General features: G+C 46.6%; 2 protein-coding genes across 3 annotated transcripts in view; one reads left to right on the top strand and one right to left on the bottom strand.

Annotated features, from left to right (window-relative positions):
- PDE6C (phosphodiesterase 6C) overlaps positions 1-5264 on the bottom strand; it is a 45469-nt gene extending 40205 nt beyond the window's left edge. The window contains exon 1 of one of the 2 annotated variants that reach the window (XM_019445118.2): positions 4432-5264. In XM_019445118.2, the coding sequence (XP_019300663.1) occupies positions 4432-4866 (435 nt within the window). In that variant the 5' untranslated portion in view covers positions 4867-5264. The remainder of the gene's footprint in view (positions 1-4431) is intronic. The other variant, XM_019445119.2, reaches the window with a different exon arrangement.
- Positions 5265-14777: 9513 nt separating this feature from the next.
- On the top strand, positions 14778-24006 carry RBP4 (retinol binding protein 4). Its single transcript, XM_019445116.2, has 6 exons — positions 14778-14882; positions 15051-15179; positions 15280-15416; positions 15561-15667; positions 21502-21714; positions 23711-24006. The coding sequence occupies exons 2-6, from the start codon at positions 15069-15071 to the stop codon at positions 23746-23748; spliced, it is 606 nt and encodes a 201-aa protein (XP_019300661.1). The 5' UTR covers positions 14778-14882; positions 15051-15068; the 3' UTR covers positions 23749-24006.
- The last annotated feature ends 2460 nt before the right edge of the window (positions 24007-26466 follow it).

Here is a 26466-nt window from a genome sequence, read left to right as displayed (position 1 = left end):
TCTGTACTTTCAGTGGGTGATTCATTCCTGTGGAGGATCCCTTAGAAGCAGTGAGATGCTAAAGGAGTCAAATGCAGCCCCTTATCCCAGATCTCTTTTCTACCTTTCCTACCGTGGACCCACACAAACCAGCCATTTACTTAGGCTCTGGAGTCAGAGTACCCTGGCTGAAACCAGGCCTCAGTTTACCAGCTGTGTGATCCTGGGAAGGCTACTTAGCCTTTGTGAAAACAGGAACACTGATACTGTGAACTGTCCAAAGTTCCTGACACATAGAACAACGCAGGATGGGTAGAGCACTTAGAAAAGTCTCTGACACATAATCGTTGGTCAAAAATTACTGGGAAGAGACACCTGGGACTTCATTGGGCCTCCCTGGATGAGAAGTAGTTCTCTCTTGTGATTACCGTTCTGCCTCATTTACACACCGATCTCGGCCACTAAATGAATAATCAAAATACCAGATACACGCACCAGGGGATGATGGAGTCAGGCAGTGTTTCTTTGCAAACACACTTCACTCTGCAGGTTCAAACCTTGATGCTATTTTATCCTAGATTCTAAACACAAGGAAATATTCTTAAGTTTAATCGGCTGTTTTGAGAAAATGACTTACAAGTATCAAAATGTAATTCTTGCTTATTATTGTATCTGAAAGCCCTAGATAAAACCAGCCGTCAGATTACACGGTAGGCGAGGTGAGGCTTTCCGGTTCACCAGCTCAAACAGGCCCCAGTGAGGTATGCTTGAGTAATTCCTGTATTTCTTGGATTCACAAACTCCCCTTGATGGCCCTTCAAAGAAGCCACTGAAGGCAACTGGAGAAATTATGTAGAGCAGCAGACTTACTGTGTCCCTCATCCAATCTTCCCATTGTTAGATTCTGATGAAACACCATTATCCCTTGAGACCAGGAGCCAGAAAGAGAGAAGAGAAGGAATACAGAGGAGAGAAGTACGGCAGCTAGAGGCAACCTGTTAATTATTGAAAACTTAGGACTTCTCCGTGGCTTTCTTTTAAACCACATTCAGAATGAAAGCCACCCATAGAATTGATCAGCAGTTTGCCCAACAGAGAAAGAAATCATTAACCTGAGGAGGATATCTCTCAGTTCCCTATTATTAAAAGTTTTCCTGTCTTTAACCTGTTTTAAAAACAGACAATAATCATTGACCCTTTTTTAGCCACCTAAACACAGACCCCAAAAGCCCCTTGGCATAAATATAGTATTATCGTAGTTGTAGTTTATTGAGTACCTATAGGAACCAGGCACTTTACGTACGTTGAATCTGTATATTTATTTGCCTCTATGTCTCAGGTGCAGAAAAGCAATCTATCACACAATTACCTGGTCTCAGGCCTGCACCTGCACTGGGGTCGGGCTCTTACCCTACACCACGTGGCTTCCCTGCTATCACTTTCATGGATTCCCCAAGGTCAGAGCATCTGGCTTTACCTCTTTTTCTAGGTGTGACACGTCCTTCCCTCACGTGTGCCAACACTGTCAACCAGAGAGAAGCCATGTGTGGTCAGTGGTGTGGTAAAAGAGGGAGACCTCAGAAGACCCAAGTTATGGTCCCAGACCCATCACATGCTGCCTAATTGCCATTGAGAAGATTCTTACATGTACGGGATGGAAATAAAAACATGGTCCCTCCTTCCTTGCAGGGTCTTTGCCAGAATCAAATAGATTACAAATGTGAAAATGCCTAGAAATTGTCAGATACAAAGAAACAGTAAAGAATTAGTAGAAATTTCATTAAAACATTGGTTTCCATCTTTCCCTTTGCAGATTTTACCACAGTTGATTAAAGTCTGGCAAAATTGCAGGGATGTGTGGTAGGGGGAGGGTAGAAAGATCATTGGACACAGACTGGGGACACCTCATCTAGTCCAGCCCTTCTCACTCACTGACCATACCATGGACTGTAGGAAAGATGCAGCCTCAGCTTCCTCTTCCCAAGGAAGAAGTCAGCTCCAGACTGCTGGAGCCCCTTCCATCTGGTATCCCATGCTTGCCTTGGAATCCACTTTTCCCTCCTGCATCTGCTCACCCAACACACCAGTGGTTTTCAATACTGACTGCATTTTAGAATTGCCTGGGGAGCTTTTAAAAATACTATCGCCTGCATCCCAACCCCTGAGAGTCTGGTGTATTGGTCTATTAAGTCTTGCATGGTTATTTTTTTTAAAGCTCCCAATTCGATTTCAATGTGCATTCAGAGTTGAAAAGCACTATTCTACCAACCATGAGAAAAAATGCTTAGAAGCAGTAGAAATGGAAAGCAAACGAGCTGAGCAGGATGTCTGTCTTCAACACATACTTCTCTGTTCTACCCATAACAACCAGGAGTCCTTAGGTTAAAAAAAAAAAAAAAAAAAAAAAAAAAAAAAAAAAGGAAAAACACGACTCCTGCCCACCTCCACCTCCATTACTGTCCTGTTCATGCAGCGTTGCTCACCATGGACAACAACAGACCAAGGCTGCCTGATCTGTTAAGTAGCTCTCTGCTATTATTCTCTTCTCAGCATGTGGAACTAGGCTCATTAATAAAGCATTACAACAGAAATCATTTTACCTGTCTCTTTAAGCAAGTTTTTTTCCAGAAAAAAAAAAAAAAACAAACAAACTTGCATGTCACTTTAAGTTTGAAGTCCTAGTAATTTTGGAGATGGTGGAGACTGGCAAGAAGCATATTCCCGTGAGAAAGCCTCAGGGTGAGTGGGCATAGCCTCCTAATTGGTGTCAAGAGAATTTTGCTGAAAGGGTGCAAATTGCTTTAGTCACTGAAGCGGGGGCAGTCAGCCCCAGAAGCTTAGACCAGCTTGAACTCACGGAAGGGAGGGATCAGAAAGGACTGAGGGACTCTGTGCTATCTGATGGCAACCCTTGCACCTAAGGGCTGTGGTGTGGTTGTTTGCAGAGTGCTGCTAATGTTTGACGACTTGTGTGTTTTCTGGATCCATGCGGCTGTGCCCCTGTAATCAGCTTCAGGAGGCATGAAGGGGATTATCCTCCTGTGACCAGCTGCCCCCATTCACGACCCAACAAACCTTGGCACAGAAAGCAGAGAGATTTTAGGGACCACTTCCCCATCAATTCCCTTCCATCATAAGCTACTGCTTCCCTTTGGTTACCAGCAAATCATACTAATGGGGCGTGCATATAGAAAAAAAGTCAGCAGGAGAAAGTACAGGCTGGTACCTGTGGTTATTGATGAGCAGAACAATTATGAGTGATTTATATTTCCTCCCTTTTGTTTATTTGTATTTTATAATCTTTTTAAAATGAATAAGCACTGGTGGCAAGAAGAGTGATTTTTTTTGTTTGTGTGTTTGTTTGTTAATTTTTTTCTTAATGTTTATTTATTTTTGGGACAGAGACAGAGCGTGAGCAAGGGAGGGGCGGAGAGAGAGGGAGACACAGAATCTGAAACAGGCTCCGGGCTCTGAACCATCAGCACAGAGCCCGACGTGGGGCTCGAACTCACGGACCGCGAGATCATGACCTGAGCTGAAGTCGGTCGCTTAACGGACTCAGCCACCCAGGCGCCGTTTGTTTTTAAAAGCATGTAACAATGCCTTGTGTTTGTGCGGGACGCTGTGGGTCTTCAGGGGCAAACTACATGACTGGAGTGGATTTTTTTTTTTTTTTTTTTTTGAAGTTTAAGTAATCTCTACACCCAACATGGAGCCCAAACTCACCACCCGGAGATCAAGAGTCACACACTCCCCGGACTGAGCCAGCCAGGCGCCCCTGGAGTTGATTCTGAGTAGAGCTGAGTTATAGGGGGTTGGGATGGTCAACTGCACTTATCACCCAAATTTACACTTTTCACAATCCAAATGTGAACATCTGAACTTTCAAATGGTATTATTTTTTCTTTCTGCACATCTGGTCTGTAGGTGAAAGTGTTCACTTGTGAGCCAGTCCATCTCAGAGCACAGAGTGACCTGAAAAGGTTGTGAGTGAGAGGTGTGTATGCGTGCGTGTGTGTGTGGGGCCGGGGGGGGGGGGTGCAGTTCACAAGTCTCAGCATCGAGGAGCTTCCTAATCTCCCAATAGCACCGCTGTGCCTCGCTGTTCAGAAGGAAAGTTCCCAGAGCAGGGAGGAGATGCAAGGAGCACCCGTGGAATGCACCAGGCCCAGGTGAGTTTGCCCGACAAAATGCAAAACATTACAAGGGACACACACTAAAAACTTACTCATTGTTTATCTGAAACTCAACCTGAACTGGGCATCTTGTATTTTTATTTGCTAAATCTGGCAACCCTTGGCCTGGCGGATCCTCTCCCCACCGTTCCTACTCAGGTTATAGCCAAACCCACGCTACAAGGGTGGCCCTCGGCGCCCGGCTCTCTCTCCATTGCTTCCTCCCCTCAGCCCGGCCAAGACGTCCGGTGGGCCCCACCGTCATAAAGCCACCTACCTTGTGCACGTCTGGGACATTAACGGCTTTCTTCGTGTGAGCAACCCAACCCACTATCCCAATTTCCAACGGGAACACGACTTCTCTGTCGGGGCCCACCAGGTTGTCCTCAAACCTGGAGGTGGGGGTGACGTCGAACAGCCGGGAGGCCACCTCAGGCGTGCCGTTGCGAGCCCGGCAGGCGAACAGGCTGCAGCGGTCGGCCTGCAGCAGCTGCGCCAGCTTCTGCAGGGCCCCGTGCACCGCGGGCTCGGCGCCGCGGGCCTCCTCCTGCACCGCCCGCAGCAGCTCGGCGCACAGGGCCCACTCATCCGCCGGCGACAGCGCCCCGCTCGGGCCCGGGGCTTCCGGCAGCCTCTTGGCGAAGTACTCCTTGGCAAACTGAGGGTTGTCCTCCAGGTATTTCTCCACGGCCTCTTGGCTGATCTCGCCCATGGTGTGGTTCGCTTTGCTTCGCTGCTCTTCCAGGAAGGAACACCCTCAGAGCACCGCCTGGGACCCAGTGCCAGCGAGGAGATACATCCTGGTAATGGCACCTCACAAGATCCCCCAAAGATGGAACAGAACGGTTGCTCGCTTGGAAGAGCTTTCAAAAACTGCCGGTAACTCTTGGGCTGTGACAGAAGGTCTGGCTTAGAGTAGGATTCGGAAGCACAGGATTAAAGAGTTCTTCGGGACACGAAATCCCTAAGCATTATTAGCTCATAAGTCCTCGGAGAATCCTCAGAACATCTTAGATCAGCCAGGCAAGTGGCAAGTCGAAGTGATTCTTCCAGAAAAATAACGGAACACGAGCCGCCATCCGCAGCAAGAAGAATCATCGATAATATATCCATTAATGATATTACATTAGCATCGATTGACAATTTGACTCATTTTTTCCATGACAGCTATATGAAGTGAGACTATTAGACCTTGGAAGTGTCTCCTTATTTGTACAGCAACTTTAATGAGCACGTAGGGGAGATAGAAGCATTTAGCATCCATGCAACATAAAATGGAATATTAATCTTTCCTTCTCTTAAAAGTCCTATGATCAAACAAGTTGCCTGGCCTACTTTGTCTAAAACCTTCACCTCTCAATTCCCCTCATTTAAAAGCTTGACCTCGGTAGTGTTGTAAGGAAACAAACCTTAATCTTATTCTAGAAAGGTGAACACGGCAAAACATTTGCCTGGGATCCAAGCCTAATCAAGCCACAACTTAAGCAATAATCCTTGTCAACAGACATGATTGTAAAAAGCAGCCCATGCAGCTGCTAACTGGGTTTTCCTGCCATGCATATTAGTGTGGATTTTGTTTTGAATAGTAATAGCCAGACTTGTGCATTTTTGCTCCGAGACACAGTCTGTTAAATCTAGTGGATAAAACCTGTCTTGTCCGTTGCTTGGATCTCCAGCATCTCGGGGGAGGGGGTGGAGGGTGGGGGGTGGGGTTGTGCGTGGACAAACACGTAGTACTACTTAGTTTGGCTTAATGTTCAGTTTATTAAACTTTTACATCCATTAAGCACACTTTCCCAAATATTTAAACACTGTTATACAACTAATAAGTCAAACAACATATTTCATGAACTGATTTCCTTGAATTTTCTTTTTTTCTTTTTAGAGAGAGAGAAAGAGAGAGAACTCATCACGAGGAGGGGAGGGGGCAGAGGGAGAGAGAGAATCTTAAGAAGCCTCCACACCCAGGTTGGAGCCTGACTCGGGACTTAATCTCACAACCCTGGGATCATGACCTGAGCTGAAACCAAGAGTTGGATTCTCGACTGAGCCACCCAGCCGCCCCCAATTTCCTTGAATACTTAAATGCTGATTTCAAAGGTAGCCAAGGTCTTTTAAGCATTTTAAAAAAAACTATAAACTTTGTAACAGATTCTCTTGAGTGAGCCCCCATGTTACAGTGGCTCTAGAAGTTACCGTTAGACCCACATTTAAGTCTACTTCAAAGATAGCAACGCTGTGCATTTCATTTACTGTGCTAAACTTAAAGCTTACCTTGATAGAGTGATAACAGTCTTACCGAAAAAAAGACATCCACTGAGGTCACAGGTTCTATGTCAGTTAATGAGAGGGTCCTGGTTGGAACATGGTTTTCCCAGAAGAACCCAACTCAGACTGGCACTTGAGCTATTGGCTTCTCATGGAGTTCACTTGCTACCTCGAGGGGCCCTGCAGAGCACACACCTTCTGTCCTCCTCTGCCTAGTCTCAGGAGAGTCCTCCTCAGAGTGCTGTTTACTTCAACATCCTATTAGCATCTCATTATAATCAGAGTAATGCAGGGGTTTACCTCTGAAGAGAAAGGAGCTGAGTCAGCCCACCCCTCTCATGGGACCCTCACCTTCTCACAGTTTGGACACTTCCTACTGAAAGAGCAGACCTAGGCCGGCCGACTAGTAACTATGTCCTGGACATGGCCTCAGAAAGAAGTTCCCGCTCAAACCTCAGGCCACGCCTCCTCCCCTTGAGTAACATGTTTTCTAAGAAAGCAGGCTATCAATTGATGCATTCTTCCGAAGTCTAAGGTGGGAGGAAGGGGAGTGTGAGAGGCATGGAAAGTGTGAGTAGAAGAGGGAGGGCTTCTCTCAGGTAGGGGCCAGAGGCAGGAGCCCTCAGCCCTGTCCAGGCTTAGAATGACCTGGGAGCATTTTTACCCCTCTCCAAACCAATTAAATCAGAGTCTCTGGGGATGGTGTTTGGTGCTAGGTATTTATATAGCACAGCAAGGCTGACAGCCAATGGTTAATAGGTGACCAGTGAGAAACGTTCTGTATACACTGAGGCCAAACATGTTAGAGACCCTCAGACACAGTGGTTCTTAAACTTCAGGTGCATCAGAATCTCCTGGAAGACTTGTTCAAACACAGATTGCTGAGCCCCACCCCCAGAGTTTCTGATTCAGTGGGTCTGTGACCACCAGGCCCAACATTTGCATTTTTAACAAGTTCCAGGTGACGCTGAAAATTGCTGATCTGGGACCACACCTTGGCAGCCATTGTTCTATCCTCCCCCAGCCAATCGGCTGAGGCCAAGACCCTTCCCCAGCCAATCGGCTGAGGCCATGATCCCTATAAAACCTTTGTGCTCTTGGAACCCGCTCGGTGTCTCACCGCTGTGTCGGTGCAGGTAGGGGATTGAGTTTGAGCTAGCTCGGATAAAGGCTCTTTGCTTTTGCATCAGACTCGTCTCCCTGGTGGTCTTTGGGAATCACAGATTCTGGGCATAACACTACCTAGTTCTTTTGTGTGCCTATGGCACAGCTCCAACTTCTACCAAAAGTATGTTGTGTACTCACAGTTCCCTAGTTCCATCCTTCCCTCATAAGCAGAGAGGAAAGAACACATATCTATATTCCATATGCAGATACATACTTAATAGGAAAAACAAAATACCCACAGATGTTAACATTCCTCTACTTATAAAAATAAAAATTAATTTAAAAATGAAACACATTCTATTATTGCCACCATTCTTTATTTTTGCTTTTATAATTACTCCTGATTTGTGATTTGCTCATTCTTTCAACATGTCTATTGATTGTCCATCACAAGCCACCATATTAGCCTCCGTGGTAGAGACTTCATGTTCCCCCTCTTCTTATTCTCTCCTCCTCCTCATTATATGAGGTTATTCTTTCCTGCCCTCCTCCCCTATAGGGCCACGTGATCAACTTTGCCTATGGGTTGTGGGCAGAAATGTCTCTTTCAGGTAAGAATGATTAATTGCCAGCTTAAGACCCTCTACTCTCCATTTTCCTGCTGCCACATCAGTTCCAGATGGAGGGGCCTCCTGATTCCAAGTGAGGATGTCCTGGAACAGAGCCTCCTGCTGACCTGAGATGGGACGTGTAGCATGAGTGAGAAATAAACCTTTCTTGTTTTTAGCTCTGAGAGATGAGGGTTATTTGTTACTGCAGCACATCCAAATCAATCCTGACTGCTACACTTCTACTCAGGGGGGATGCAGGCAACAAGTAAGTCTTGATCCCAATTTCACACACACTTGTGGTATAATACGGGAGTTAAAAGTAATACATAAAGAGTTGTAAGACATGGAACAGAGCATGATAAATGCCAGAAATGAGGTACATACGTATGGCTATGAGAGTTCAGAAAAGGGATTAATGGGTGGAGATGGGGAGGAAATCGAGTGTGTTCCAGATGGTAGTCACAACAGGAGCAATAGCATGGGGTGTAGAGTAACAGGGAAGAGTGAGAGCTGAATATGAAAAGGTAGGTTGGGCTCAGATTACAGGAGTCTCAGAGACGAGGCTGAGGATTTTGAACCCTGGTAAGTTTGGGGGGCAGGAAAAAACATTATGAGGGTACTTTTCCACAAATCTAATCTAGTAGTGCTTAGAAAGATGAGGTGCAGGAAAGAAATACTGTACATAGGGATACAGATTAAGCAGCTTTATTGCATTTTGTTCATTATCAAATACTCTAAAAATGTGTATAGGCTTTGACCCTGCAATTCTGCTTTTATGAATTTATCTTGCAAAAATAATTAAGATTGTATGTGATTAATGTTGTTACAAGGGTGTTCATGAAAAGTACAAATATAAAAGTAAAAGATCAAAAATAGATATTCAACAATAGGAGTTTGAGTAAGTAAATGGCATTGTATCCACAGAATAGAAACTACATTTATTAATAACCCTACTGTAAAGGCCTGTTTATGAAGGCCTGATATGAAGAAGTATTTACGATATGTAGTAAACTGCAAGATAGTTTTGCCATACAATTCCACTTATATACACATACATGGAGGTGTGTATACCAGCATGGTAACAGTGATTATTTCAAAGTGATGGGATTTATCACATTAAACTTCTTTTTTTTGCCTATATGATTTTTCTCAAGTGTCTATAATGAACATATATAATTTGTGTAAAAAATTCATGCATTCATAAAGTTAAAAAAATTTTTTTTAATGTTTACTTGGTTTTGAGAGAAAGCAAGAGTGTGAGCAGGGAGGGACAGAGAGAGAGAGAGACACAGAATCCAAAACAGGCTCCAGGCTCTGAGTGGTCAGCATAGATCCCAATATGGGACCGAAACTCACAAACCACGAGATCATGACCTAGGCCAAAGTCTGAGGCTTAGCCAACTGAGCCACCCAGGCACCCCAATAGACAAAATTTTTAAGGTTATTTTCATAGGCTATGGGTGAGGTTGCTTGGGAATGAAAACTGTGAGACCCAATTCTAGGCATCAATTGACAGGAGCAGGCAATTGTTTAAGTTAGAAAAAGCAAGTGAGGGGCACCTGAAGGGCTGTCAGTTAAATGTCCGACTCTTGATTTCAGCTCAGGTCATGATCTCACAGTTCGTGAGATCGAGCCCCGTGTTGGGCTCTGTGCTGACAATGCAGAGCCTGCTTGGGTTTCTCTCTCTCCCACTCTCCCTGCCCTTCCCTTCCCCGCAACTCAAAATAAATAAACTTGAGAAAAAAGCAAGCAAGGAAAGAGGGGTCACTGGGGACTACTTTGAGTACTGCATGGCATTTTATACAAAGATTTTTTTTAAGGGAAATTCTGAAAGCCTGCCTATCTCTCTTCTCCTGTCTTTGACCAAGTCCTATTGTCTCCACTGCCCTTCTTGCTCAGGGTGGTTCCTGCAGAGTCCCTGGCCAGTGCTGACAAGAACTTTGTGTTACTTATTGGCTGCTCAGTACAAGGCACTGAAAAAAACAAATGTAAGAAAATAACAATATTTTTTTAAATCACCAAACATACTACTTAGAATGAGTTAAACAATTTTTTAAATGCTTATTTTATTTTTGAGGCGGGGGGAGGGGCAGAGAGAGAGCGAATCCCAAGCAGGCTCTGCACTGTCAGCACAAAGCCTGTGGGGCTCGAACTCACAAGTGGTGAGATCATGACATGAGCCGAAATCAAGAGTCAGACACTTAACTGACTGAGCCACCCAGGCACCCCTGAGTTTTTAATACTACACAATACTTGTTGACTTTGTTGAAGTTCATTGTTTAATTTTTATGTCAACATTTCTAAGATATTACAGACATTAATTATCATTTATTTAGATAAAACATCTCTGAAACAACAACTAGGTCAATGTGAAAGCAACATTCCACTTACTCAGAATAATTTTAGAAATATAAGCCGCAAGGTATTGATAATAAAAAGTGATCATAAGAATAGCTAACATTATAATATATAATCGGTGCCAGGTACTCTAAGACCCTTACATATATTAACTCATTTAATTCTTACAAGAACTTAAGGAGGTAGGTACTGTGATTGTCTGTATTTTACAGGCGAGAAATTGAAGCACAGAGAAATTAAGTTAACTAGCTCAAGGTCACACAGCTAGTAAGGATAGTGACCTACCCCCAAACTGCCAGTTTAAATAGGATTAAATGAAAAAGTGTACCCACTGGTACACAAGACATCATACTAGCTGCTGTAGGGGAATATACAAAGACACTTCCTGTAAGGAATTATACACACACACACACACACACACATATATATGAAAATGTTATTAAACACCAATTTAAAAAAAGTTAAATAAAAATTCCAGGAACTCTTTTAAAAGCCTACAGATGTACAAAAGAATGGTTTCACTTCCTTAAACTTTCTGCTTAACAAGTTTGCGTTTCTCAGTAGTATACTATACTAATAAACAGATGTAATACTTCTATTGTTGCTAACATTTTCTACTGCAGTTGACTTATTTCTACAGGAAGCAGTGCTTATATAATAGCCAAATCATATGCACATGAGATTGAAGCACCCACACAAAACTAGCAACAATACCCTGGATTAACCAAGTACGTTTCAGATCATTATACTGAATACACTCTTCAGTTCCACCTCAGCCAGGTTCTCTGTTCCCACTATTGGTCATCACCAAAAGGCACCCCCCCAAAGGCAGGGATTTCAGTTACATCCTGGCAGCCAAGTGCAAAGGGCTCCTTTCACCTTACACATCTGCTCACAGGAATCTCTGTACACACTGAATTGATGGGTGGGACCAGGTGTCTCAGGAATAATTCACTTGGTGGGATCCATGTTATTTTCACCTAAATTGAGGACACTGACTGATGACTTTGTAACCACTGAAAAGAAACCTGTTGAAAAAATCAGTTTGACCCTTTGCACCTGAAAAAGTTGGCCGAATAAGTAATCTTTTCATTTTCCCACCAATTATTTTGGCATCTTTTAAATGTAGTTAGAAGATAAATGCTACCCAATTTCCTTGTTTTTCATTTTCCTTGGCCTTTCTGTCAGGACGTGGATGTAAATGTCAGTTTGCATGAAATGGAGTTGGTTTGAAATGCTTAATTGTTACGAGGGTAAGGACATAAAGTTCTTTGACTTAGCTTTTCTTTCAATTATGGTAAAACATCTTTCCATATTTCCTAGGAGCTAGTGACTTGCTTGTTGCTGTATTCATTAAGGTTACACTATTCTGTTACAGGTAAACCCCCCCCAAATCTCAGCAGCTTAACCCAACAGAAGTTTATTTTTCATTCACAAAAAGTTAGTCACTGGTGGGGTCCCAGGTTGTGGCGTCTCTGCCGGCTGGCAGATGAGGGAAGAGAGACGGCACGGATGATTGGACAGGCAGCTTTTACAAGCCCTGTCTGGGACTGACACACAGTACTTTTGTCCACATTCCATCCACCAGACTTAGGCATGTGGCTTTATGGAGCTACAGGAAGTGGGGAGGTGCCTTCTGGCAAAAAAGTCTCTTCTCCACAACTCTCCACCATGGAAAAGGAATGCACATTTTTTGCTGGAAGACTAGCTCCCACCTCTGCGATAAGCGCTGAATCCTGAGAAATTATATTGTAGAAAGAATGACCTCTGGCCAAGTCTTTTTAAATAAATATTTTATGAAGCTTACCTAAAGTGATTCATTTCAATAAAACAAATGAAGTCAATGTCTGTTAGGTGAGTGCCTACTAAGTGCAAGTCTCTTAATAAATCTCATGGAAAAGTTGGGGGAGGGGCATATACCAAGATGAAAGACTCATGGTCTGCCTTTTCCATGAAGTATGGCAGCAAATGAACTTTTGTGTATATCATCTATGATCCATAATTTAAAACATAACTTTACTTCCGGGGGGAGGGAGAAAAATGTTTGTAATGAGAATATTTGTTTTGTTTTCTGATTAAACATTTTCACTGTAGGAAACTTTGGAAAGTACAAAAAGGTACAAATCAAAAAACAAAAACAAAAACAACCTTCAAATGTCCTTAATCCTATCACACAGAGGTAATCACCATGAATATCTTTTCCTGTTTTTATTATATAGATACACGCATATTTGAAAAAAATTACTTTATGAGGACAAATTTCAAAGCACCGATGTTAAAAACATCAGTTGACCTGTATTCACCTATTTGCAGTCAGGAAGAAATTTGAGAGAGAATGCCAAAATAAACTGTTTTTCTTTGCTGGTATCTGGGACACCAAGGTTCACGACAGATCAATAAAAGAGAGAGAGGAGAAGGAACAGTTACAGCACCTCTTACACATCTAACACATGAAAAAACATGTTGCAGAAACAATCGCCATACAGTGCGCTGAAATTCCCTGCATTTATTCAGCACGTAGCGTGTGCAAGGACCGCCAGCACATGTTCTAGGGGAAACAGATGAAAGGGATGCAGTTCCCAGGAGAACTTTTCTGGTAGTAATAACCATCCAAGGGCAGTTACACTCGGCCAAGAGCTCTCCCTCCATCACTGGGCCTGTTGGAGAAGAAGCTGGAAGGGCTTGACTCTGGAATGTTGAGGAGGGGGTCCAAGCACTGATTGGACAGGAGAAAGATGCTCGAAAGTCATTTCCCACCCAGGGTGCACATATACTGCCATGTGTACCTCCCCCCACACGGGACCTGCAGGGGCAGCTCTTATTTGAGCTATTTGGGATGATTCGTCCTGTGATAAAACTGGCCTAACCAGAACATCTCCTAAGTAGCCGGTTGGCCAGAACAGGGCTTTCCTCCCTCTGGGGCAGTAAGGAGTTAAATGCATCATCATTGGCACTCCAAAGACACCCTAAAGAGTCAAGTTGGGGGAGGAGGCAGGGATGGAGGGCAAGGTGGCAAGTGGAAGCAGAGAACCAGGCAGGTGGATGTCCAGAGAGTTATAGGAAGGCGCTTGCTTCTTCAACACACCACTAACTCTCATTCAATCAAATGCTGCATCCTCTGACTTCTTTGACCCATGCGAGGAACGCTAACTTTGAAAGATATGACAAAAACATGGTCAGTAAGGGGCGCCTGGGTGGCGCAGTCGGTTAAGCGTCCGACTTCAGCCAGGTCACGATCTCGCGGTCCGTGAGTTCGAGCCCCGCGTCAGGCTCTGGGCTGATGCTCGGAGCCTGGAGCCTGTTTCCGATTCTATGTCTCCCTCTCTCTCTGCCCCTCCCCCGTTCATGCTCTGTCTCCCTCTGTCCCAAAAATAAATAAAAAATGTTGAAAAATTAAAAAAAAAAAAAAAACATGGTCAGTAAATGGTACCATCAGGTAGGCAAAATAGCATAAGGAGTCACAGCATTTTGCCTCAATTGACCATAGAATTTTGTTCGCCTCCCAGCTCCTGTCCACTCTTCAGCGAACTCACCTTAGGTATTTTGAAGACAAAACAAAATTCCACTATGGCTTTGAAATAAAATTGCATCATAAACAATTGGTAGACGTGTTTCAAAGCGGTTTGAGCGAAGTGCCACAGAGTAAGTAGGCGACCACCGAGGTTGCTCAAGTATTTCCTGCTCTGACCAGGGTTCGTTTCTGGAGAATATTTAACAGGGAGGATTTTAATGCTTCTAAAGATGTTGAAACTAAAGAACAAATATTGACCCAGAAAGTACCACAACTCTCCCGAAAGAGAGTAAAATACGTCCTTTATAAAATGAAAAACTCCTTGGCCGAAATATCCCCAACCCCCTGCACAACTGGCCGTCGGAGGTTAGAGGGGCCAATCTGGCACGGGCCCGGGGCGTGGGCGCTGAGGCACCGGCCAGCATCCCGGGGTCCCCCCTCCCCCGGGAGAGGCCACGGTCTTCCCGCCAGGCCGACCTGCGCCTGCAGCCAGAGCCACCGGGCCCCGAGGCCACCCCAGGCCGCAGCTGGCGGTCGCTGGCACGAGTGCCGGGTGACCAGGCCAGGGCTTGTATCCGCGGCTCGGCCGAGGCCACCCCGCGCGGCAGCTCCACCGCCCGCGGCGGCCCCGGAGGTGAGGCTCCCGCCCAAAGGGACCCTCCCTGCCCCGGGCGGCGGTGAGTCAGGTCGCGTTATGCAAGTGCTGGCCGGCCGGCCCGGCGCCTCCCCTCGGTCTTTCACCCCCGGCCGTTACGAAAGCGCGACCCCCCTCCCGCCGGGGCTATAAAGCGCCCGGGCGGCCCCTGCGGCGCGCTCGTCTCCCTGGCTCCACGCGCACCACGCCGCCACCAGGCTTGCGCGCAGCTCCGGGCGGTGAGCGGCGGCGGGGCGGGGGCCGGGGCCGGGGCCGGGGGCCGCGAGCCGGCCGGGGGTCGCGGGCTGGCGGGCGGACAGGGCCGGGGGTCGCGGGCGGGGCGGGCGGGGCGGGCGGGCAGGGCCCGGGGGTCGCGGGCGGGCGCTCACGGCGCGCGGTACCCGCAGGACTGACTTCTGGGCACGATGGCGTGGGTGTGGGCGCTGGTGCTTCTGGCCGCGCTGGGCAGCGCCCGGGCGGAACGCGACTGCCGGGTGAGCAGCTTCCGAGTGAAGGAGAACTTCGACAAGGCTCGGGTAGGTATCTGCCGGGCGGTCCCCGGTGCCCCGCGTTCTCCCTTCCGGAGGCCGGCCCTGCACGCCGAGCCTCCAAACCCCGCGCTCGCCTCTTTCGCAGTTCTCCGGGACCTGGTACGCCATGGCCAAGAAGGACCCCGAGGGCCTCTTTCTGCAGGACAACATCGTCGCCGAGTTCTCTGTGGATGAGAATGGCCAGATGAGCGCCACGGCCAAGGGCCGAGTCCGTCTTTTGAAGTCAGAGCCTCCCTCAGCCCCCCATCTCCAGCTGAGCACCCAACCCTAACTGGGGAGGGCGGGGTGGGGGGGGGCAGCCTCCGGGTGGGATGGTGGGAGGAAGCCCTTTGTCGGCCTGGCTCAGGATCTCTTTGGCTTTTGCAGTAATTGGGACGTGTGCGCAGACATGGTGGGCACCTTCACAGACACTGAGGACTCTGCTAAGTTCAAGATGAAGTATTGGGGCGTAGCGTCCTTTCTCCAGAAAGGAAGTGAGTAGTCAGTTCAGTAGGACCATCTCAGGGGATGGGGAGGTCATACCTGGCCAGATTGCCGAGTTTCTTCTTCAGCGGCACTCTTGGAAAGAATGGTCTGTTAAGTGGCAGGAACCCTGAGCAGGGCCTGAGGTTGGGGAGGTGAGATTGGGACTGACCAGGCCCCCTCCCTGCCCACTTTCCCTACCTCCAGCTCAGAAAACCTGGCCCAAGCTCAAAAGGACTTTGGGCTTGTTAGGTGACCTCCTTCTGCCATTTTCCTATCCAGCCACTGTGCCAAGGTGTGTAGCTTTCTCTATGCTCAGACTTCCCACCTCCCCAAGACCCATCCCACCTCACCATTCACCCTGGTTTTGTATTTCCTCCATTTCATTGGGCTGAATCCCTGAGACAGCTTGATTACTTGGGGCCCCAGCAGAGGCAGGGAGACCTTTATCCAAGGATGTGAGGAGCACTGTGCATAGGGTTGGCTGACTCCGGGGTGCCCTGCCTGCAGATGCTGAGATTCTGAGCCAGGCACAGTGTTCTGGGTGGCACTGATCTCTCTGCTTTCTCCCAAGCACCAAAACTCAGATGGGGGACAGACAGGGTGTTGAAGACTCAGAAAAACATCCTAAAATCTAGGTTGATCATAAGAACACAACATTTACCTGCCTTTTTGACTTTCTTTCCATTTCTCTTAAGTTTCAAATCTGGAATCCATTTGGTACCCAGGAAATAATGCAGGCCAAGGGGGACATATCATGGGATCTTAGGGAGTTACCCCTACAAAGGGGGTTCAATATACAGATGAATAAACTGAGACCAAGAGAAAGTATTGATTTGCCCACGGTCATACAAGTTTGTGGGAGCCAGTGTCAAAAGCCAGGGATTCCAACTCCCAGGTAAGTAGTAAAAAAGTATTTTAAATAATGCAGCAAAACTTCCTAGAGTGATTCATTTAGTGTGAAAGATAGGCGTTTCTGGTAATGAATTACAAAAATCAATACTGGGGGTACAAGATTACTAATTTTTAGTAAACGTAAACACATAATGCTCTGTTGCATTTTGAGATCCACTCTGGAAAGAGCTAGTATTCTGCTGGTAGTGCATTTGGGAAGAGTGGGAGAGAACCCGATGAGGAGGTGGGGTTTGCTTCTTGTGTCCTACCCCTCCTTTGCTACCAAACCAGATTAGTCTTGCTTTTACCTCTGGTAGGTTGAGATTCTACCTAGGATTTCATCTGGAGGCAAAAAAAAACAAAAACAAAAAAAACTTAAAATCTTTAAAGCGATAGCTATAGATATTCCGTGAGATGACTACAATATGGAAGGCTCAGAATTCAGTTCCTTGTGAGATTCCCTTTCAGGAAAGAAGCAGTGCTGGATAGTGGTCAAGCATGCAGGGTTTAAATTTTTTTTTTTTTTTAACGTGTATTTATTTTTGAGACAGAGAGACAGAGCATGAACAGGGGAGGGGCAGAGAGAGAGAGAGAGGGAGGGAAGCAGGCTCCAGGCTCTGAGCCATCAGCCCAGAGTCCGACGTGGGGCTCGAACTCATGGACCGTGAGATCATGACCTGAGCTGAAGTCGGACGCTTAACCGACTGAGCCACCCAGGCACCCCGATCCTGCCGGGTTTAAAAGTTAGACTGCCTGAGTTGAAATCCTAACTCGACCCACTACCTGTGGGAACTCAGGTGTGTTCCTTATCCTGTCAGTCCCTCAGTTTCCTCCTCTACAAAAGGAGGTGATCATAGCCCTTGCCTCATGGAGTTGTCTTCTGTGGATGCAGTGAGTTGACCTGCAGAAAGTTAGAAAAATGCCTGAGATGTGTGTTCTCCGCAAGTGTAGATTATTAGTGCTTCGTTTTCTCCCCAGGCATGAGTTACATTTCATCTTCTGGGCACGGGATAGGAGGTCCCACAGAGACCATCAGTTCAAGCCTCTCATTTTACAAGTGAAGAAACTGAGGTATCTTTTAGAGAAGTGACTAGCCCAGGGCCACGTGGCTACTTAGTGGCACTTAGTGATACCTCTTTGCCCAGGGCATGAGCTGCCCCCGTGTTTTCTAAGTGTCCCACAGACCGTATGATTTGTTGTTTCTACCTTCCTGTATCTTACATGCTTTGGGGCCTGGGGAGGTGGGGGGCTTTTACAAACTCTACCATCTCTCCTTGTGCCGATTTCTTTCTTCCTTGATCTTGGTCTGGCATTAAACCCCGACTTGGTCAGGAGGGTCTGAAGCCTCAGAGAGTGACCTGCGTTCTTAGTCTCTCCCCCTCTTCACATGCTGCATTTCACCAAACAGATGTGTTTAAAACGAGGTACACTTATGCAGAGAAAATAGCTCAGGAACAAAGGCTCGCTAAATTTGTTGTCATGTTATTTTAAAAATAAATGCAGTAAATCTCTCAAGTTGAATATTAAGTGTCAGTGTCAGCAGACTCCAACACGGCTTGCTGCCCCAGCCTTGGGCGTGCTCTATCCTGGCCTCCTTCTGCCCCAGCTCTGCCAGCAGCAAACAGGACGTCTCAGGGGTTAAGGAATGCCATCATCAACCGATCTCGGTGGAATGTAGGCTTTACCATTGACTGGCCTCTCTGAACTTTGATTTCCTTAACAGAAATGTGGATAATGAATAGTTCCTATTTCATAAGATTGTTGGAAGGACAAATTAAGGTAATGCATGAAAAATGCTTAACCTGATGCATAATGAGTGCTCAGAAAATATCAGCTTTGGTCATTATTGTTTCGGACCATTCCTGAAAGACCTGGACAAAGACTCTCCTTTGTCTGTCTTCCAGATAAAGTCTATCACTCTGCTGGTAAAGGAGCCTGTGCAGGCTACATAACAATGTTATGTACATCAGTTCTTGAAACCTGGGTCCCCAGACCACCTACGTCTGGATCAGCAGGGTGCTTGTTAAAAGTGCAGACTTGTGAGCTCAAACCCAGACTTTCTGAATCAGAAACTCTTGGGGTCGGGCCCCAGAGTTGGCACTTTTGGTATGGTCCTTAGGTATGCTCCTTCTGCACAGTGAAGCTTGAGAAACTGCTCTAGATAATTCAATCCAAAGATTATCTTTGCTTACTCAGGTTTCAAGGTCTCAGACTCCATTCACTTTGTCAGGGCCTGCTGGACTTTGGTGGGGGGTGAGGGGGGGACAATTAGAAATAGCATCACACCCACCATCCGGCTCTACTGGACTATTAGACCGAGAACTGGAGGGAGGTTTTCACCTGTTTGTTCACTTTTGATGATGGGAGGACACAGGTGTAGGATGCTGAAGGGACCTGATCCTGGCCCACTGCACTGAGCAACAGATCTGCAAGGGAACCAGGTCACCGAGACAGCTCCGTCTACTAAGTGTTTTCTTTGTTTTTTGGACTGGCATTTAGTTAAAACCTCTAAACCCATCCATGTGGGTACAGTATAGAGGCAGCTGCGGGGGCTCCTGGCCATATGGCCGCTGCCTTGATCACTCTCCCTCCCCAGCTCTGTTGCATGCAGACAGCTACTATCCAGAAATGTCTGGGGGATTCTGGCTCTACAGGGTGACCCACCCCCAGCTGCTGGGAGGGAGGAGGCTGGAGGACCAAGTTTATTCTTTCAAGTGGCGCTCAGGCAGTTCATCTCTTGCCTTAGGAGGGAGAATCTGGCAAGGATTGTTAGGATTTAAATTCTTCTTCTTTGAACTATTTAGCCAAAAAGAACCTGGAGACAAACCAAACCAACTTAGGCCTTTTTTTAAAAAAAAAAGTCAAGAACAGTAGTCAATTTTCTTAAAACCAAGCATTGAAAACTATTTAGTTCTTAAGTCAGAATTCACATTCTGGCAACAATCTTGGAAAAACAAAATTAAGCTGCAGATTTGCTGAGCTGACAGCTGCCTCGATCTCGAATTGGGGTAGCATTTCAAAGGAGAGCACATTCGTGTCTGAGGGGTTGGCTGCTGGGGCACCTCTGACAGACACACTGAGCCCCATCACCAGGGAAGAAATGACTTCATTTGCAGAGGAAGAAGACTTTGCCCAGAGGCTGGGGAGCCAGTGAGGGAAGGCCCTGGTCAGGGTGAGGCCCAGCAGGCGGCCCCATGGCTTCTGTTCCTGGCCCAGCTCCTGTGTCTGGGCACCCTCAGCTGTGGCCTCGGACCCTGTCCCGTGGGAAAGCCTGGAGGTACAGCAGGGGCTCACTCTTCCTCCTGGAGAGCCTGGAGTGAGCTGAACTGTGGGCTCAGCTGTCCTGCGGGTCTGGATTCACACTGAAGCCCTCCTCAGCTGGCGCTCTCAGGGTTCTCCGAGCTGAGAAGCACACCCTAAGGTGGCTTAGGTGGGTAGTAGAGGTCCCCCTATGCTTTCTGAGGCCGGGGGACCCGGGTTCCTCTGCATTCCTCTCGTATGGAACCAACATAGAACAGGGACCATCACCTGCTTCACAGCTTGGGCAGGAAGGAGATGGAGACACAGAGGCTTTTGGTTTCTTGTTTCTTGTCCCCTCTTTCCCCAAGTTACGTACTGCCTGGAATTAATGTGGTGTAGATGTTAGGCCTGTGGGCTCCACTTCTGTCCTGCTCTTTGTGATCTTGGGTAAGTTATTTAGTTTCTCTGTACCTCAGTTTCCTCATCTGTAAAATAGGAATAACAGTGTGGACTTTTGGGTAGACGGGAGGAATAATTGTTTACACAGTGACCGATGCATAATTAATTGCTCAGAAAGTCCTAGCCATGGTTACATGTTAATGAGAATGTTAAATTAGTAGAGATGTGGCACTTTTTAAAAAAGTTTTATTTTTAAAATTTTGTTCCTTTTTTAAAGTTTATTTATGTATCTTGAGAGAGAGAGAGCATGCCCGTGCACACAGGAGAGGCAGAGAGAGGGAAAGAGAGAATCCCAATCAGGCTCTGAGCTGTCAGCATGGAGCCCAGCACAGGGCTTGATCCCATGAACTGTGAGATCATGATCTGAACTGAAATCAAGAGTTGGATGCTTAACCAACTGAGACACCCAGGCACCCTGGAGATGTGGCACTTTTTACCAAATATAAGGTATTCAGGTAAACTTGAGCATTCATTGTTGTTTCCCCAGTCCAAATCTCTCAAACATACATTCTTATTAATGTTATTTCTCATCCTGCCTTTGTTGACATTTATACCACTTTGTGTACACTTCTTCATGGCTTATTACCTCCCAGCCTTAGGGCTAAACAAAATCTAAATTCTTCAAGGGCTCAGCTCTGCCTCTGTCAGGGGAGATCTGAAAAATACAAGCTTCTAAGAATGAATATGTGATGTCAGAGGGTGGGCACCTTGTGTCCTCAACACAAAAACTACTCTCTTTTGCCAGCATGAAGAAGCATGTCAGGTTTCTAAGCCAGAATTAGGGTGAAGCAGAAAAGCCGTGAAGGGGATCATCAGAATGGCATCCTCCAGTGGATCGGGGAGCAGCAGGGCAGTGAGAAGACATCAGCCACAAAGGCACAGACATTGTTAGAAAATGGATGGAGAAGACAACAGTAGAAAGGTCTATTTTGTGGTTTTCGATGGGCCCACATTCTCTGTGGTTCTTTGGATAGATACAATCACATTTATTGTCAGGGTGGGAGATAATCGTTGAAGTGAACGCGGCCCCCCACGCCCTCAACTCCAGGGTTCTTTTCTGCAAAGGAGAACAAAGGCTTTCTCATTTTCCCAGCTTTGTAAAAGCCATCAGAATTCTCTGTAGTCTCCTGTTTCCTAATGAAATAAAACCAGTTTCAGGAAGTCACCAGTTTCTTGAGCCTGCTTGTCAGTTTCCCTGGCACCTGCGTTGGCTGAGGGAGCGACACTGGCAGTGTGGCTTTCTGGCTTGCAGATGATGACCACTGGATCATCGACACTGACTATGACACCTACGCGGTGCAGTACTCCTGCCGTCTCCTGAACCTTGACGGCACCTGCGCTGACAGCTACTCCTTCGTGTTTGCCCGCGACCCCAACGGCCTTCCCCCGGACGTGCAGAAAATCGTGCGGCAGAGACAGGATGAGCTGTGCCTGGCCAGGCAGTACAGGCTGATCGTTCACAACGGTGAGTGGGTGAGGGTCAGGGCACCGCACACTCTCCTGAGGGGTCACTGGGCAGTGAGTTTGGGCCACAGGCCAGTGAAATACGGTGCTTCTGCCAGAGAGAGAAAACAGGGAGTCTCAGGAGCCCTGTTGGGCCCAGTTTGGTCCTTCTTGACCAGATCTTTCACTGGCCTTATCATGGGGCTGTTTCAGGAGGGATGGGCAAAAGCCCTTTTCCAAAACCCTGGCACTTTTAATTAAATCAAACTGCAGAGGACAGGCTCTTCCTTTATATCTGCTACCCCAGGCCCAGTCTGTGTGGCTACACTGCCCAAAAAACCATTTGGACAAAATTAACATTGTTTAGGGAGTCAGTAGCCCCAGTGAAGACCTGGGCAGCAAATAATGGCCATTGCTGCCAAAGTTAAAGAGAGGGGTGCCTGGATTGCTCCGTTGGCTAAGCATCCGACTTCAGCTTAGGTTGTGATCTCAAGGCTCTTGAGTTTGAGCCCTGCGTCGGGGTCCGTGCTGACAGCTCAGAGCCTGGAGCCTGCTTCGGATTCTGTGTCTCCCTCTTTCTCTGCACCTTCCCCACTCACACTCTGCCTCTCTCTCTCTCTCTCTGAAAAATAAATAAAAACAATTTTTTTATAAGTTAAAGAGAGACCTCACCATAGCAAGTTTGAAACAGAACCATTTCAACAAATGCTCTTTTTCTCATATGGAACTAGAGTGCCATGAAATTGACTAGCTGGTTTTCCTCACTTATGTTTTTTGAGATTCCCCAGAACAATCGTTGAATCTTTTTATAGATGTTACTCTTATCTGATCTTTTCTTTTTTAGCATATGTGCTGCCTAAGCGAGCACTACCCCTGTCTGATCTTGCTTTAAAAACCAGTAACATTTTGGAGGAAAGTGTGCAGTCTATTTTGAAATGACACTCACTCCCACGGGAAACTGAGTTTCAAAATCCAAATAGGGTAATGTTAGCATGTAGAAAAAGAGAACAGAACTGAACTCCTCCATCAGTCATCTAACTAGCTGGCCCATGCCACACCAAACAGATATGAACCTAAACCAAACACATTAAAAAATAAGATTTTGATGCTCTACCCTGGGGGCAGCCTAAATGGAGGGTCCGCAAAGGATCTCACCACAGCCAGGCCGCACGCCAAGCCCTTTCCCTGAATTATGTCACTTAATCCTCAGAGACACCTCATGAAGTAGATACTCTCATGATCCACATTCTACAGATGAGAAAACTCAGGCTATGAAAGATTACACAGGTTGCCCCAAACCTCCCACAGGTAATTGAGTTGGATGCAAACCATGGTTGTTCTGTGACCCCGACCCTCCTTGTAGAACCGCCTGCTGACACATGACCGAGGACATGGTGGACATTCTATAGAACCACCCACAGAGTGACTGAGGCCAGGCTGATTTGGCCTCCACTTCCTGAGATAGGAGGATATGCTCCCAATCCTTTGAAATGCAGTGAGGCGGGGCACCTGGGTGGCTCAGTCAGTTAAGCCTTCAACTTTGGCTCAGGTCATGATCTCATGGTTGTTGAGTTTGAGCCCCATGTTGAGCCCTGTGCTGACAGCTGGGAGGCTGGAGCTTCTTCAGATTCTGTGTCTCCCTCTCTCTCTCTGCCCCTCCCTAACTTGCACTCTGTCTGTCTCTCTCTCTCTCTCTCAAAAAAAAAAAAAAAAAAAAAAAACCACTAAAATTTTTTTTAAAGAAAAGATTCAGTGAGGCAATTTAAGGCACGTAGAAGGAAAACTTTAAAACAGCAGCTCCTATGCTGTCCCCTCTCTCTTGCCCCCGGAGAAATTCAAAGGATTTCAGAAAGCCTTAAGGATGCCGATGAATTACAGATGAATTACTGCCACATCTAGCTGTAACCCTACAAGAAACATTTGAATAAAGCTGAGCCCTAAGGCCATCCTGATATACCCCATGTACCTTTAACATTGGGTCCAACTTTCTGTCATTGACTTTGTTTTCTGTATTTCAGGTTACTGTGATGGCAGATCAGAACAAAACATTTTGTAGCAACGTGGAATTTCATTGGAAAAGTTCCCATTAACTCACTCAGCCTTCAACTCTGTCTTACCTTAGGAGTTTAGTTTCCCTGCTCTGCTCCCCTCCCCTCAGCCAACATGGAACCTTAGTACACATAAAAATATATGAGGTGATAAGTGAATCTGCACTCGAATGAATGTCTGCCTTCCTGGAGTGTCCTAAAGAATCGTTTGAGGCTTAGGATTCCAGACTTTGATTTATTAAAATATAGTCACCGGTTTGCTGTGATCTGGGTTTTTATTTGTGTTGTGTCTGTGTCAAAGTGAGAAGTCCTGCAGATGGTTGGGTACGGTGTGCTTTAATATACCAGGAGGGGCTCTTGTCTCCCAGCCTCTTCATGACTTTTGGCCTGTTCTAGTGCCCAATCTCCATTATTAATGACTGTGGCTTCTCTTGACTTCCTGAAAAAACAGGTTTCCCCATTAAGTGAGAAAGGCCTTAACTACTAGCCTGGCCAAGGTACTGAGGCCAAAAGAGGTGAGTGTTGGTAGGCCAGGCCAGCGAGCCCAAGGCCTCAATGTACCCAAGGTTCATGAGGTAGGTAGGATGGGGGGCTCACCACCAACCCTTCATTATTTCTAGCACTTAATTTACTTCTTTTTATTTTTTTTTAAATGTTTGTTTATTATTGAGAGAGAGAAAGAGCAAGAGCAGGGAAGGGGCAGAGAGAGGAGGAGACACAGAATCCAAAGCAGGCTCCAGGCTCAGAGCTGTCAGCACAGAGCCTGATGCAGGGCTCACACCCACAAATGCGAGATCGTGACCTGAAGCGAAGTCAGATGCTTAACCGACTGAGTCACCCAGGTGCTGCTTAATTCAGTTCTTACTTCAGGCATGGCCAAAATATTGAGGGACAGGTTGCTGTGAGCTTCCCTGGGGGAGTTAGGAGAGGGGGCCCTGGAAACGAGATCTGTGGGAAGATCATGGCGCCCCCTACTGGAGTGCCGGAAAGGGGCTAGCTGGGATAGAAGTAGTGGGGCTGGAATGGAACACCAGTGTCCCACACGGTTAGTAGCACTTGTGAACACAATGCCTAACCTCATTCAGAGCCATTTGCCTTCATTTCCCAGGAGCTCCCAGGAACTTCAGTTTCTTATTTGGAAAAGGCATCAAGGCTTTGGTACCAGAGTCTTGGTTTTAAGTCAAAATCCAGCTTAGATATGTATTAGCTGTGTGATTTGGAGCTGGTTATGTGATTTTTCTGAGCCTCACTCTTCTCTTGTGAAATATGGGGAAATAGTATCTGCTTGATAGGGTGCAGTGAGGGTTCAGTTAGACCACTCAGGAGTTGTGCAAGCCCCGGAGATGATGCCAGACTGATGTTCATGAACTGGGTCTGGAGGTGGGGAAGGGCACATACGTGTAGAAATCTCTGCTTGGGGGCTGGCATATCACAGAGCCAAAAGGGGCTTCCAGGTCCACCACTTCACTGTGTGTTCTCCCATCAAAGAGGCAGATGACAGGTAACCCCGTAGGGGTAGTCCCTGCCTGTCGTTCACACGGAACAACAGGTGTCAGAACTGGGCTCTTCATCTTCAGTCTGATGATTCCAGACACCCATAACGTAGCCACACATCACATCAAAAGACAGCTTTAATTTACCAAATCTGTCGACCAAAGATGAACAAAAGATCCCTGTCCTCTTGTTCTCAAGCTTGTGATCACCATAAATCTTCCTTCGGAAGCAAGCTACTCAATAAACTCTGTAAGCAATGGCAACCAGCGGCACTGATTTACTCTGCAACAAAGATTTGTTGAACACCTACTGTGTGCCAGTACCCGAGCTCTTGTGTGGTCCTGCCATTGCCCAGACTGCAAGTGATGGCATATCCCTGGGATCTCTTTGGCTCTTGTTTCTCCCCTCCCCACCTCCACCGCCTCTTTGTCGCAGAGATAATTCATAAAAATGGAGACCTGTAAACACAATGTGATGACTCCTAATGTTGTATCTTTGGACCCAAGTTTCCCATCCCTGCCTCCAACTGCCTACTTTCCATTGGATCTCATTGGGCTCTCAAATTTATCCCCAAATGAAACTCCTGGCTCTCTCATCCCCCATTCTTCTCCTAGTCTTTCCCCATTTTTCTGGCCTGCTGGATCATCCAATCATTGTTCATCCAAGAGTCACCTTCGAATCCTCTCTTTCCCTCATGTTCTACATCCTGTCTGTCAGTAAATCGGGCTTACTCTGCCTTCCCAAAGTAGTCCCAAGATCTTATCTCACAACCCCCTACTAAGGCCACCCACTCTGACTTCCCATTTTTTTTTCTACCTCAGCAGCCACCTAATTTGTCACATTTTTATTCTTGCTCTTCAAAGTCCATCCTTTGCACATCAGCCAGAGTAATATTTAAAAATAGATATTAGGTCATATCAGTCTCCCAAATGCAAACCTCCAGTGGTTGCCCATTGAACACAGAATAAACTCCCTATGTGGCCTCCCAGGCCCAACATAGTTCAGCTTTGTCCCTTCTCTGGTTTCAATCAATGGGCTCCAGCAGGGCACCCCTCTGTCCTGGCATCAACAACAGTGTGTAACACAGAAGATCAGTCAATAGTTTGCTTTGCCTACACCAGTCTTCTTTCTGTTCCACAAGTATACCAGCCCCTTTGTACCAGGACCGGTGTTGACAATGTCTGCAAAGCCTTATTCCCCTGGATTCTGATGGTTGGCTCTTCCTGGTGGTT

The sequence above is a fragment of the Panthera pardus genome, unplaced genomic scaffold, assembly GCF_024362965.1.
Source record: "Panthera pardus isolate Hobbes unplaced genomic scaffold, ASM2436296v1 HiC_scaffold_22, whole genome shotgun sequence".
Taxonomy (NCBI): domain Eukaryota; kingdom Metazoa; phylum Chordata; class Mammalia; order Carnivora; family Felidae; genus Panthera; species Panthera pardus.
The sequence above is the reverse complement of the archived record's forward strand: the minus strand, read 5'-3'. Positions and strand labels throughout refer to the sequence as shown.